We start from the raw sequence: 13,179 nt of genomic DNA, 5'->3' as shown, positions 1-13,179 counted from the left end.
AATATACTTTTTACCTATGTGATTATCTTGTATCTAAGCCTCTGCAAACTGCCCTTTTATTTCAGTCCATTTGACAGACTTGCAGTTTAGCCAATCAGTGCCTGCTCCCAGATAACTTCATGTGCACAAGCACAGTGTTATCTATATGAAATACATGAACTAACACCCTCTAGTGGTGAAAAACTGTTAAAATGCATTCTGAAAAGAGGTGGCCTTCAAGGTTTAAGAAATTAGCATATGAACCTCCAAGGTTAAGCTTTCAACTAAGAATACCAAGAGAACAAAGCAAAATTGGTGATAAAAGTAAATTGGAAAATTGTTTAAAATTACATGCTCTATCTGAATCATGAAAGTTTATTTTGGCCTAGACTGTCCCTTTAATTCCGATTGGCTGATAGAATCCTATCAGCCAATCAGAATTCGAGGGACGCCATCTTGGATGGCGTCTCTTAAAGGAACCTTTATTCGTCGGGTAGTCGTCGGGCCAGCAGGATGTTCCGCGTCGGAGGTCTGCAAGATGGAGCCGCGGTTGGATGAAGATAGAAGACACCGCTTGGATGAAGACTTCTACCGGATGGAGGACCTCTTCTGCCCTGCTTGGATGAAGACTTCGGCCCGGCTCAAGGTAGGGTGATCTTCAGGGGGTTAGTGTTAGGTTTTTTTAAGGGGGGTTTGGGTGGGTTAGAGTAGGGGTATGTGGGTGGTGGGTTTTAATGTTGGAGGGGGTTGTATTTTTTTTACAGGTAAAATAGCTGATTACTTTGGGGCAATGCCCCGCAAAAAGCCCTTTTAAGGGCTGGTAAAAGAGCTGATTACTTTGTAATTTAGAATAGGGTAGGGCATTTTTTTTTATTTTGGGGGGCTTTATTATTTTATTAGGGGGCTTAGATTAGGTGTAATTAGTTTAAAATTCTTTTTTTATTTTCTGTAATTTAGTGTTTTTTTTATTTGTACTATAGTTTAGTTTATTTAATTGAATTTAATTTTAGGTAATTGTAGTTAATTTATTTAATTAATTTAATGATAGTGTAGTGTTAGGTGTAATTGTAACTTAGGTTAGGATTTATTTTACAGGTAATTTTGAAAGTATTTTAGCTAGGTAGTTATTAAATAGTTAATAACTATTTAATAACTATTGTACCTGGTTAAAATAAATACAAAGTTGCCTGTAAAATAAAATTAAATCCTAAAATATCTACAATATACCTGTCTGCCAGTACCCAGTTTGCTAAAAAATAAAACCACAAATTTTCTGTAGTGTAGCTGCCCCCCTCAATACCCCCCTCCCCCATCCCTTTCCAAATATTTATACCCCTCTCCCTCCTTCCTTTTTGATATATACCATATTGTAGGGGTCCCGCGCGCTCCCACCCCCTGTGCGTGCCCCCACATGCAACACTGCTAAAAGCATACATGTAAAATATATAAATAATATATGTATGTGTACATTAGTAGTTATTAATGATAAAATCACAGAGTAATCTCTTTGCTTTTCACCTCTCTCTCTCTCTCTGCTGCTCAACTCAGAGCTGCTAACAGCTGCAGATATTAGATACTATAGTAATGCAATGGACATACAAAAATACCAGCACCAGCATTGAGCACGGTTAATAAAAAATTAAATAAGTAAGTCATGATAAAAAAAGGACATTTTGGCATTCTGTCAAAAAGTTCTGGGGACAAAGGGACATTGTGTTAAAATATGTGACCATACCATTAACAATTGGACGTCTGGTCCCCCTAGGCTACACATATATACCTCTTGCCATCTCACCAGATGTGTTTAGCCAGCTTCTAGTAGTGCTCTGTAGCTGACCTTTATCTATGTGTTTATCCCTTTGCATGGGCTCAAAACATAGTTACCTGCAAGTAACAGTGCCCCCACACCCAATTAATGAATTTTTTTTAATGTGTGTCCCTTTAATATTGAGCTTTTTGGCCAACTTTTTGGACTCACCAAATTTAATGGTCTAGACCCCATGTTTTTTGGCTGACAGTAGCATTAAAATTCAAACATTTGTTCCAAGGGTCACAGTGCAAGAAAAATGATTTAGCCACAGAGAGAAAATTATTCTATTGTGCAAAAACTTGTCTGATTGGGGCATGTGGTTCAAAGAGATGAGTCACAAAGCGATGTAAACAATTATCTCATTCAAAAGGAGAAGCTAAATCAGTGCTTTTGTTGTAGCGCAATTTACTATATAGCAGAACTTAAGGGGATATAGATGAGTCACAAGAGACAAGCAGAACATGAAGGGGACAAGGATTAACCTTAAACTATAACAGAATAGGAAGTGACATGAAATAGCAGGTACTAGAGGTGTAACTAAAGCAACCTTCCAAGGCAGGGGCCCTTTCATGGCCTCACAAAGGTTTTGTATGACACCACCGCAGACATATATGAATGTACACATAAATAAAAAGAGAGAAGCGCTCAACCTGGGAATGAACAATAGCATTATAGCTTGTTCTAAGGCAAGTTACCACCCAAGACGCAGCCTCTTTTTGCTCAACATGTGCCTTTCACAGAGAAGAACTTTCCTGTAGTATATCAGTCTGATCCTAACTAAACAGGCTGCACCTCACTGACGAGGCCCACAATAGGCCGAAACGTACATCTGGGGTTTTGCTGTTTCTCTTGTTCAGAGAGGGATTGCCTGATATCTTGGGACTGGACTGCACTATTTAGTCAGGATCAGACTGATATGCTACAGGAAAGTTCTCTGTGAAAAGCACATGTTGAGCAAAAAAAAAAATATGCATTTGTTTGTTTCCAGGTTGAGAGCTTCTCTCTTTTTATTTATGCAAATTATGACCCTTAGGGAAGTCTGCCTAAGGGTGATGTGGGAAGCCAGATGTGGACCCGTTGCTCAGTGTGCCTAGAGGGATATGACTGCATCTCACTGACAAGGCCCACAATAGGCCGAAACGTACGTCTGGGGTTTTGTTACCTCTCTTGTTCAGAGAGGGATTGCCTGATATCTTGGGACTGGACTGCACTATTTAGTCAGGATCAGACTGATATGCTACAGGAAAATTCTTCTCTGTGAAAAGCACATGTTGAGCAAAAAAAAAAATGCAATTGTTTGTTTCCAGGTTGAGCGCTTCTCTCTTTTTATTTATGCAAATTATGACCCTTAGGGAAGTCTGCCTAAGGGTGATGTGGGAAGCCAGACGTGGACCCGTTGCTCAGTGTGCCTAGAGGGATATGGCTGCATCTTACTGACAAGGCCCACAATAGGCCGAAATGTACGTCTGGGGTTTGGTTACCTCTCTTGTTCAGAGAGGGATTTCCTGGTATTTCAGGACTGGACTGCACTGTTTAGTCAGGATCAGACTGATATGCTACAGGAAAGTTCTTGTCTGTGAAAGGCACATGTTGAGCAAAAAGAGGCTGCTTCTTGGGTGGTATTATTATTATTATTATTATTATCGGTTATTTGTAGAGCGCCAACAGATTCCGCAGCGCTATAAACAAAGGGGGAGTACGACAAAACAATTATATGGTAGAGGGCCCTGCCAAGAGTTGCACTGTTGTAGTCAGCTCTTAAGAAGGTGATCCACAAACAGCTGGACTAACTAGCCATAGAACAAGCTATTATGCTGTTGTTCGTTGCCAGGTTGAGCGCTTCTCTCTTTTTATGTATATATTTACACATACCCTATACATCCACAACCGGGACTCAAACAGCAATGGAAACACACATACTATGCACAGGATCACGTGCATGCAGACTGGACGTACAAAACACACTAGGCTTGCCACCTTTAGTTCTGGCCAAACCCGAACACTCTTGTGCCGTGCAAGGCACAGTAATTTTTTTATTTTTTTTTGCAGAGTACACACTAACTTGCACTTAGATATTCACATTCTCTATCTCACACTCACACACACTAATACACACTCACATACTAACACACTCACACTCTTACACACACTCTAACACACTAAAACACACTCACACATTCTCTCTCACACACTCACTCTCATACACTCACAAATACGCTCACACTTTCATACACAGACTCACACAGAAAGAAACTGACAAATACACACACACTCTCTCTTATACACTTACAAATACACTCACACTTTCATACACAGACACACACACAGAAAGACACTGACAAAGACACACTCTCTCTCTCACACAAAGACACTAACGCTCACACACACTCTCTTTATACACTTACAAATACACTCACACTTTCACACACAGACTCACACACACAGAAAGACACTGACAAACACACACACTCTCTTATACACTTACAAATACACTCACACTTTCACACACAGACACACACACACAGAAAGACACTGACAAACACACACACTCATACACTTACAAATACACTCACACTTTCACACACAGACACACACACACACACAGAAAGACACTGACAAACACACACACTCATACACTTACAAATACACTCACACTTTCACACACAGACTCACACACACAGAAAGACACTGACAAACACACACACTCATACATTTACAAATACACTCACACTTTCACACACAGACTCACACACACAGAAAGACACTGACAAAGACACACACATTCTTACACACAAAGACAATTACACACACAGACACTCCCAACCTCAGACACACTCCCTCACAAAGACACACACGCAAGAGAGAAGTAAGAGTATATTGCAAATGCACAATGTTACCCTTTTGGCTGTGCCTTTTTCTAGTTCAGACCCAGACAAGGTGATAACCCTACAACACCCTCCTCCAGATATACATAAAAACAGATCTACTAATGCAAAAGTAAAACATGAACATTGTATTTTGCCCTAATGCTGCCCCCTATGGCACTGATAGTAATCATCATCATTTGATAATTATTAACATGTTAACAGCTACCGATGAACCGTTTTTAATGTCTATGTAATCACAATCAGTATTTTTCATTATTTATCAGATTTTTTTATTTTCCAATTGTGAAAAATGGCCCCTTACTTAACATGTCCCTGTCCTGCTTTTTCTGATCACAATCTAAATTCTCAATACTTAACAATTTATTTAAGGGGGCATTTTTCAGTTAAAAGGACTTGATGAACCAATCAGTGGCAGAAGCATTTTAGGACAATACCGTTTGAAGTTCAGATATTGTTATCCACGGAAAGCAAGTGCAAGATTCTGATCAACCTCTATGGAGCATATTTATCAAGCTCCGTACAGAGCTTGAAGCCCTGTGTCTAAAGACCGCTACTCCATAAGCTGTCCGCTTGCTCTGAGGCCACGGACAGAAATCACCAGAAATCAATACGATCGGGTTGATTGACACCCCTGCTAGCGGCCGATTGGCCGCGAATCTGCAGGGGGAGGTATTGCACCAGCAGTTCACAAGAACTTCTGGTGCAATGATGAATGCCGAGAGCGTATGCTGTCAGCATTTATCGATGTGCAGCGGACATGATACGCTATATCGGATCATGTCCGTTCGCACAATCATAAATATGCCCCTATGTGTTTAAAATGCATTGTCACACCTGATTAACCAATCAGGAGGAATTTAAAGGGATATGAAACCCAAAAATGTTCTTTTAGAATTCAGATAGAACATGCAATTTTAAACAACTTTCATATTTAATGATTCTTTTCTTCATTCTCTTTGCATCTTTTGTTGAAAAGCAGTGACGTAAGCTTAGGAGCCGGACCATTTCTGGAGTACTATATGGCAGCAGTTTTGCAAGAATGTTATTCGTTTGCAAGAGCAATAGATGACAGCACTATTTCCTGCCATATAGGGCTCCAGATGACTACCTAGGTATAGTGAAGGTAAAGTTTGATGAATGAAAGCCCGTTTTTTAAAAATACTATTAAAAACAGGGGCACTTTCATTCATCAAAGTTTACAAAGCAGCCGTTTTGATTAAAAACTTACCTTTTTTTTCTTTTCACAGCTACAGCATTTTACCCCTCCTGGAAATCCTCTCTTCACACCTCAGCAATGAATAATCCGGCTTCCTCCAATCACAGCATGGCCTCAGGCAATAACCACCCTGGGGGGAAAGCTGTGATTGGAGGAAGCAGGATAAGTCATTGTTGAGGTGTGAAGAGAGGATTTCCAGGAGGGGGAAGATGCTGTAGCTGTGAAAAGAAAAAAAAAAGGTAAGTTTTTAATCAAAACGGCTGCTTTGTAAACTTTGATGAATGAAAGTGCCCCTGTTTTAAATAGTATTTTTAAAAAACGGGCTTTCATTCACCAAAGTTTACCTTCACCCTAAAGGGATATTAAATCCCCCCCTCCCCCCCAAAAAAATGTGAAAATGGAGCGTACCATTATAAAAAAAAGTTCCTATTTACTTTTATTATCAAATTTACATCTTGATATTCTGTGTAAACAGTTTTCCTGAAATCACTCTCACCACATTAGTGTCTTTCTCCCAGGAAGTCTCTTGGACAGAATCAGCCTCGCTCTCTATATCGTCTCCTCTACTGCAGTCTAGCTGGATGAACGCCCGGCATCTGTAGTGACACGTGAAGTTACAGTCTATAAGAGAAAGGGAGAGAAAACGACATACAGTTAACAGCAAGACACAATGCAGCCAGGGACGAGAAGTGAAAGTGCTAGAGAGTTAGTTGTAGGCAGGTCCCAGAGCGTCAGGGAGGACTCCATTCCGATCAACCTGAATTGCTTTGTGATAGGGACCAGTGTTAATTTTGACGACAAATTTCGATTTAGTCTTAGTTTTAGTCTTTTGACTAAAATGCCATTTTAGTTTTAGTCGTATTTTAGTCATCTGAATTGTTTTAGTCTAATTTTAGTCGACTGAATCTCCAGTAGATTTTAGTCGACTAAAATCTAAGGGGTTTAGTTAAAGTGTAATGCGTTATTTAAGCATTTCTCTATCATTTGCAAACTGATTATATACTCCAGGAGTAAACATAACACCTGTTAATATTTATGGTATTAAGGTTTAAACATGCAGTACAGACACAGATTTAGCCGTTGTGATATGTAACATCTTTATTAAACTTAAAATTAAATAAAACCAAGTTTCATAAACAAACAGAAGTGCAACTTTAAAATATAAAAAAACAAAACCCTGTAAACTGTATTGGCTGTAATGCCAATGCACATATTACCCAATATTAAAACGTTAACAGTTCTCTGTTAATAATTAAAACAAGTATCAAGTAACTCAACACAACAAAAAGTTTCTGCAGCTAGCACAGGCACAGCATAACTTAAACCCATATTCGTGGGTTATGCTTATTTCTATAGGAAGAATCAATTGATTGTTCACAGATTCGAAAATTTTTCAGCAACGATATTAGCACTGCTCTAGAACTTCCAAACTCATTATATACTCCTGGAGTAAAGGTTTATTAAACTGTTTTTATTTATGGTATTAAGGTTTGAACATGCAATACAGATTTAACAGATTTACCTGTTGTGGTATATAACATGTCTTTATTTATCTTAAAATGTAATAAAATTAAGTTTCGTAAATTTTACAAAAGAGCAGTAATTGGATATGGATTGATTATAACAACTTGCATAAAATGTTTTTGTCAGCAAATTTTGATTTAGTTTTAGTCATAGTCTTTTGACTAAAATGTCATTTTAGTTTTAGTCGTATTTTAGTCATCAGAATTTCTTTAGTTTTATATTTATTTTAGTCTAGTTTTAGTCGTCGAAATTAACACTGATAGGGACATTAAAGAGTTGGGTACAACTACAACAAAATGGTTACTATACAAAATGTGTTCCAACAGAGTATGCATAAAAAAAGTAAACTTTTCCTAATTGCATCTGTTGTAAAATTGTAAACTTTTTTTTTTGATTACTTATTGCAATTAACTCAGATGCTCTTCTTCTTTTTATTATAATGACTTAGAAAACAGTAGAAAAAAACACCCAAGCAAATATAAAATGTTTATTGTGAACAAATTCAAAATTAATTGATACCTGTATCAGATGTGAGTGCTATGCAGGATTTGAAATGGTAGTGATCTCTGAAATGACCACTAGAGGGCGCTGCATATTCTAACTCAGTTTAGTAAGGGGGAGAAGGCTATTTTTTTTTCGCGGGATGGTGAGCTGAGTACTAAAGGTCTGCTGAATGAATCCATGAAAACAGACTGACATTCTCCAGAGTACGAAATAGCAACACTAGTTTAGTAATCCTTTTATGCATAAGATAAAGTTATAGTGTGTTCAATTTACACTTCTGTTTTTTAAGGATATTTTTATATATTATTATTATTTTTTTTTTGTAGCTTTTAGTTAAAAAGATAACCTATAGTCCGGTTGTTTTACCAGGGAATCTGAAGTGACGTAGAGGTACTGCAGGGTCAGGGTATCTGATGTAACATTTAGTGACAGAGGTACTGCAGGGTCAGGGATCTGATGTGACATGTGGTTGACAGAGGTACTGCAGGGTCAGGGATCTGATGTGACATGTGGTTGACAGAGGTACTGCAGGGTCAGGGATCTGATGTGACATGTGGTTGACAGAGGTACTGCAGGGTCAGGGATCTAATGTGACATTTAGTGACAGAGGCACTGCAGGGTCAGGGGATCTGATGTGACATTTAGTGACAGAGGTACTGCAGGGTCAGGGATCTGATGTGACATGTGGTTGCAGAGGTACTGCAGGGTCAGGGATCTGATGTGACATGTGGTTGCAGAGGTACTGCAGGGTCAGGGATCTGATGTGACGTGGTTGCAGAGGCACTGCAGGGTCAGGGATCTGATGTGACATGTGGTTGCAGAGGCACTGCAGGGTCAGGGATCTGATGTGACATTTAGTGACAGAGGTACTGCAGGGTCAGGGATCTGATGTGACGTGGTTGCAGAGGCACTGCAGGGTCAGGGGATCTGATGTGATATTTGGTTGACAGGTACTGCAGGGTCAGGGATCTAATGTGACATTTAGTGACAGAGGCAATGCAGGGTCAGGGGATCTGATGTGACATTTAGTGACAGAGGTACTGCAGGGTCAGGGATCTGATGTGACATGTGGTTGCAGAGGTACTGCAGGGTCAGGGGATCTGATGTGACATGTGGTTGCAGAGGTACTGCAGGGTCAGAGATCTGATGTGACATGTGGTTGCAAAGGTACTGCAGGGTCAGGGATCTGATGGGACATGTGGTTGACAGAGGTACTGCAGGGTCAGGGGATCTGATGTGACATGTGGTTGCAGAGGTACTGCAGGGTCAGGGATCTGATGTGACATTTAGTGACAGAGGTACTGCAGGGTCAGGGGATCTGATGTGACATTTGGTTGACAGAGGTACTGCAGGGTCAGAGATCTAATGTGACATGTGGTTGCAGAGGCACTGCAGGGTCAGGGGATCTGATGTGACATTTGGTTGACAGAGGTACTGCAGGGTCAGGGGATCTGATGTGACATTTGGTTGTAGAGGCACTGCAGGGTCAGGGATCTGATGTGACATGTGGTTGCAGAGGCACTGCAGGGTCAGAGATCTGATGTGACGTGGTTGCAGAAGTACTGCAGGGTCAGGGATCTGATGTGACATTTAGTGACAGGTACTTCAGGGTCAGGGGATCTGATGTGACGTGGTTGCAGAGGTACTGCAGGGTCAGGGATCTGATGTGACATGTGGTTGCAGAGGTACTGCAGGGTCAGGGATCTGATGTGACATGTGGTTGCAGAGGTACTGCAGGGTCAGGGATCTGATGTGACATGGTTGCAGAGGCACTGCAGGGTCAGGGATCTGATGTGACATTTAGTGACAGAGGTACTGCAGGGTCAGGGATCTGATGTGACGTGGTTGCAGAGGCACTGCAGGGTCAGGGGATCTGATGTGATATTTGGTTGACAGGTACTGCAGGGTCAGGGATCTAATGTGACATTTAGTGACAGAGGCAATGCAGGGTCAGGGGATCTGATGTGACATTAAGTGACAGAGGTACTGCAGGGTCAGGGATCTGATGTGACATGTGGTTGCAGAGGTACTGCAGGGTCAGGGGATCTGATGTGACATGTGGTTGCAGAGGTACTGCAGGGTCAGGGGATCTGATGTGACATGTGGTTGCAGAGGTACTGCAGGGTCAGAGATCTGATGTGACATGTGGTTGCAAAGGTACTGCAGGGTCAGGGATCTGATGGGACATGTGGTTGACAGAGGTACTGCAGGGTCAGGGGATCTGATGTGACATGTGGTTGCAGAGGTACTGCAGGGTCAGGGATCTGATGTGACATTTAGTGACAGAGGTACTGCAGGGTCAGGGGATCTGATGTGACATTTGGTTGACAGAGGTACTGCAGGGTCAGAGATCTAATGTGACATGTGGTTGCAGAGGCACTGCAGGGTCAGGGGATCTGATGTGACATTTGGTTGACAGAGGTACTGCAGGGTCAGGGGATCTGATGTGACATTTGGTTGTAGAGGCACTGCAGGGTCAGGGATCTGATGTGACATGTGGTTGCAGAGGCACTGCAGGGTCAGAGATCTGATGTGACGTGGTTGCAGAAGTACTGCAGGGTCAGGGATCTGATGTGACATTTAGTGACAGGTACTTCAGGGTCAGGGGATCTGATGTGACGTGGTTGCAGAGGTACTGCAGGGTCAGGGATCTGATGTGACATGTGGTTGCAGAGGTACTGCAGGGTCAGGGATCTGATGTGACGTGGTTGCAGAGGTACTGCAGGGTCAGGGATCTGATGTGACGTTGTTGCAAAGGTTCTGCAGGGTCAGGTATCTGATGTGACATGTGGTTGCAGAGGTACTGCAGGGTCAGGGATCTGATGTGACATGTGGTTGCAGAGGTACTGCATGGTCAGGGGATCTTATGCGACGTGGTTGCAGAGATACTGCAGGGTCAGGGATATGATGTGACATGTGGTTGCAGAGGTACTGCAGGGTCAGGGATCTGATGTGACGTTGCAAAGGTACTGCAGGGTCTGGGATCTGATGTGACATGTGGTTGCAGAGGTACTGCAGGGTCAGGGATCTGATGTGACTTGTGGTTGCAGAAGTACTGCAGAGTCAGGGGATCTTATGTGACGTGGTTGCAGAGATACTGCAGGGTCAGGGATCTGATGTGACATGTGGTTGCAGAGGTACTGCAGGGTCAGGGATCTGATGTGACATGTGGTTGCAGAGGTACTGCAGGGTCAGGGATCTAATGTGACATTTAGTGACAGAGGCACTGCAGGGTAAGGGGATCTGATGTGACATTTAGTGACAGAGGCACTGCAGGGTAAGGGGATCTGATGTGACATTTAGTGACAGAGGCACTGCAGGGTAAGGGGATCTGATGTGACATTTAGTGACAGAGGCACTGCAGGGTCAGGGATCTGATGTGACGTGGTTGCAGAGGTACTGCAGGGTCAGGGATCTGATGTGACATGTGGTTGCAGAGGCACTGCAGGGTCAGGGATCTGATGTGACATGTGGTTGCAAAGGTACTGCAGGGTCATGGATCTTATGGGACATGTGGTTGACAGAGGTACTGCAGGGTCAGGGGATCTGATGTGACATGTGGTTGCAAAGGTACTGCAGGGTCAGGGATCTGATGGGACATGTGGTTGACAGAGGTACTGCAGGGTCAGGGGATCTGATGTGACATGTGGTTGCAGAGGTACTGCAGGGTCAGGGATCTGATGTGACATTTAGTGACAGAGGTACTGCAGGGTCAGGGATCTGATGTGACATGTGGTTGCAGAGGTACTGCAGGGTCAGGGATCTGACGTGACATGTGGTTGCAGAGGTACTGCAGGGTCAGGGATCTGATGTGACGTGTTTGCAGAGGCACTGCAGGTTCAGGGATCTGATGTGACATTTAGTAACAGAGGTACTGCAGGGTCAGGGATCTGATGTGATGTGGTTGCAGAGGCACTGCAGGGTCAGGGGATCTGATGTGACATATGGTTGACAGAGGTACTGCAGGGTCAGGGATCTAATATGACATTTAGTGACAGAGGTACTGCAGGGTCAGGGATCTGATGTGACATGTGGTTGCAGAGGTACTGCAGGGTCAGGGGATCTGATGTGACATTTGGTTGACAGAGGTACTGCAGGGTCAGGGATCTAATGTGACATTTAGTGACAGAGGTACTGCAGGGTCAGGGATCTGATGTGACGTGGTTGCAGAGGTACTGCAGGGTCAGGGGATCTGATGTGACATGTGGTTGCAGAGGCACTGCAGGGTCAGGGATCTGATGTGACATGTGGTTGCAAAGGTACTGCAGGGTCAGGGGATCTGATGGGACATGTGGTTGACAGAGGTACTGCAGGGTCAGGGGATCTGATGTGACATGTGGTTGCAGAGGTACTGCAGGGTCAGGGATCTGATGGGACATTTAGTGACAGAGGTACTGCAGGGTCAGGGGATCTGATGTGACATTTAGTGACAGAGGTACTGCAGGGTCAGGGGATCTGATGTGACATTTAGTGACAGAGGTACTGCAGGGTCAGGGGATCTGATGTAAAATGTGGTTGACAGAGTTACTGCAGGGTCAGGGATCTGATGTGACATGTGGTTGCAGAGGTACTGCAGGGTCAGGGATCTGATGTGACATGTGGTTGCAGAGGTACTGCAGGGTCAGGGATCTGATGTGACATGTGGTTGCAGAGGTACTGCAGGGTCAGGGATCTGATGTGACGTTGTTGCAAAGGTACTGCAGGGTCAGGGATCTGATGTGACATGTGGTTGCAGAGGTACTGCAGGGTCAGGGATCTGATGTGACATGTGATTGCAGAGGTACTGCAGGGTCAGGGGATCTTATGTGACGTGGTTGCAGAGATACTGCAGGGTCAGGGATATGATGTGACATGTGGTTGCAGAGGTACTGCAGGGTCAGGGATCAGATGTGACGTTGCAAAGGTACTGCAGGGTCAGGGATCTGATGTGACATGTGGTTGCAGAGGTACTGCAGGGTCAGGGATCTGATGTGACATGTGGTTGCAGAGGCACTGCAGGGTCAGAGATCTGATGTGACATGTGGTTGCAGAGGTACTGCAGGGTCAGGGCTCTGATGTGACATTTAGTGACAGAGGTACTTCAGGGTCAGGGGATCTGATGTGACATGTGGTTGCAGAGGTACTGCAGGGTTAGGTATCTGATGTGACATGTGGTTGCAGAGGTACTGCAGGGTCAGGGATCTGATGTGACATGTGGTTGCAGAGGTACTGCAGGGTCAGGGATCTGATGTGACGTGGTTGCAGAGGTACTGCAGGGT

At 43.3% G+C, this 13,179-nt stretch overlaps 1 protein-coding gene across 1 annotated transcript in view; it reads right to left on the bottom strand.

The window, feature by feature from the left end:
• RASSF1 (Ras association domain family member 1) overlaps window positions 1–13,179 on the bottom strand; it is a 159,694-nt gene that overhangs the window by 71,927 nt on the left and 74,588 nt on the right. The window contains exon 2 of the mRNA XM_053721064.1: window positions 6,390–6,514. Coding sequence (XP_053577039.1) covers window positions 6,390–6,514 — 125 coding nt within the window. The remainder of the gene's footprint in view (window positions 1–6,389; window positions 6,515–13,179) is intronic.

This window comes from Bombina bombina, chromosome 7 (genome assembly GCF_027579735.1).
Source record: "Bombina bombina isolate aBomBom1 chromosome 7, aBomBom1.pri, whole genome shotgun sequence".
Taxonomy (NCBI): Eukaryota; Metazoa; Chordata; class Amphibia; order Anura; family Bombinatoridae; genus Bombina; species Bombina bombina.
This window is presented reverse-complemented; position numbering and strand designations above follow the sequence as displayed.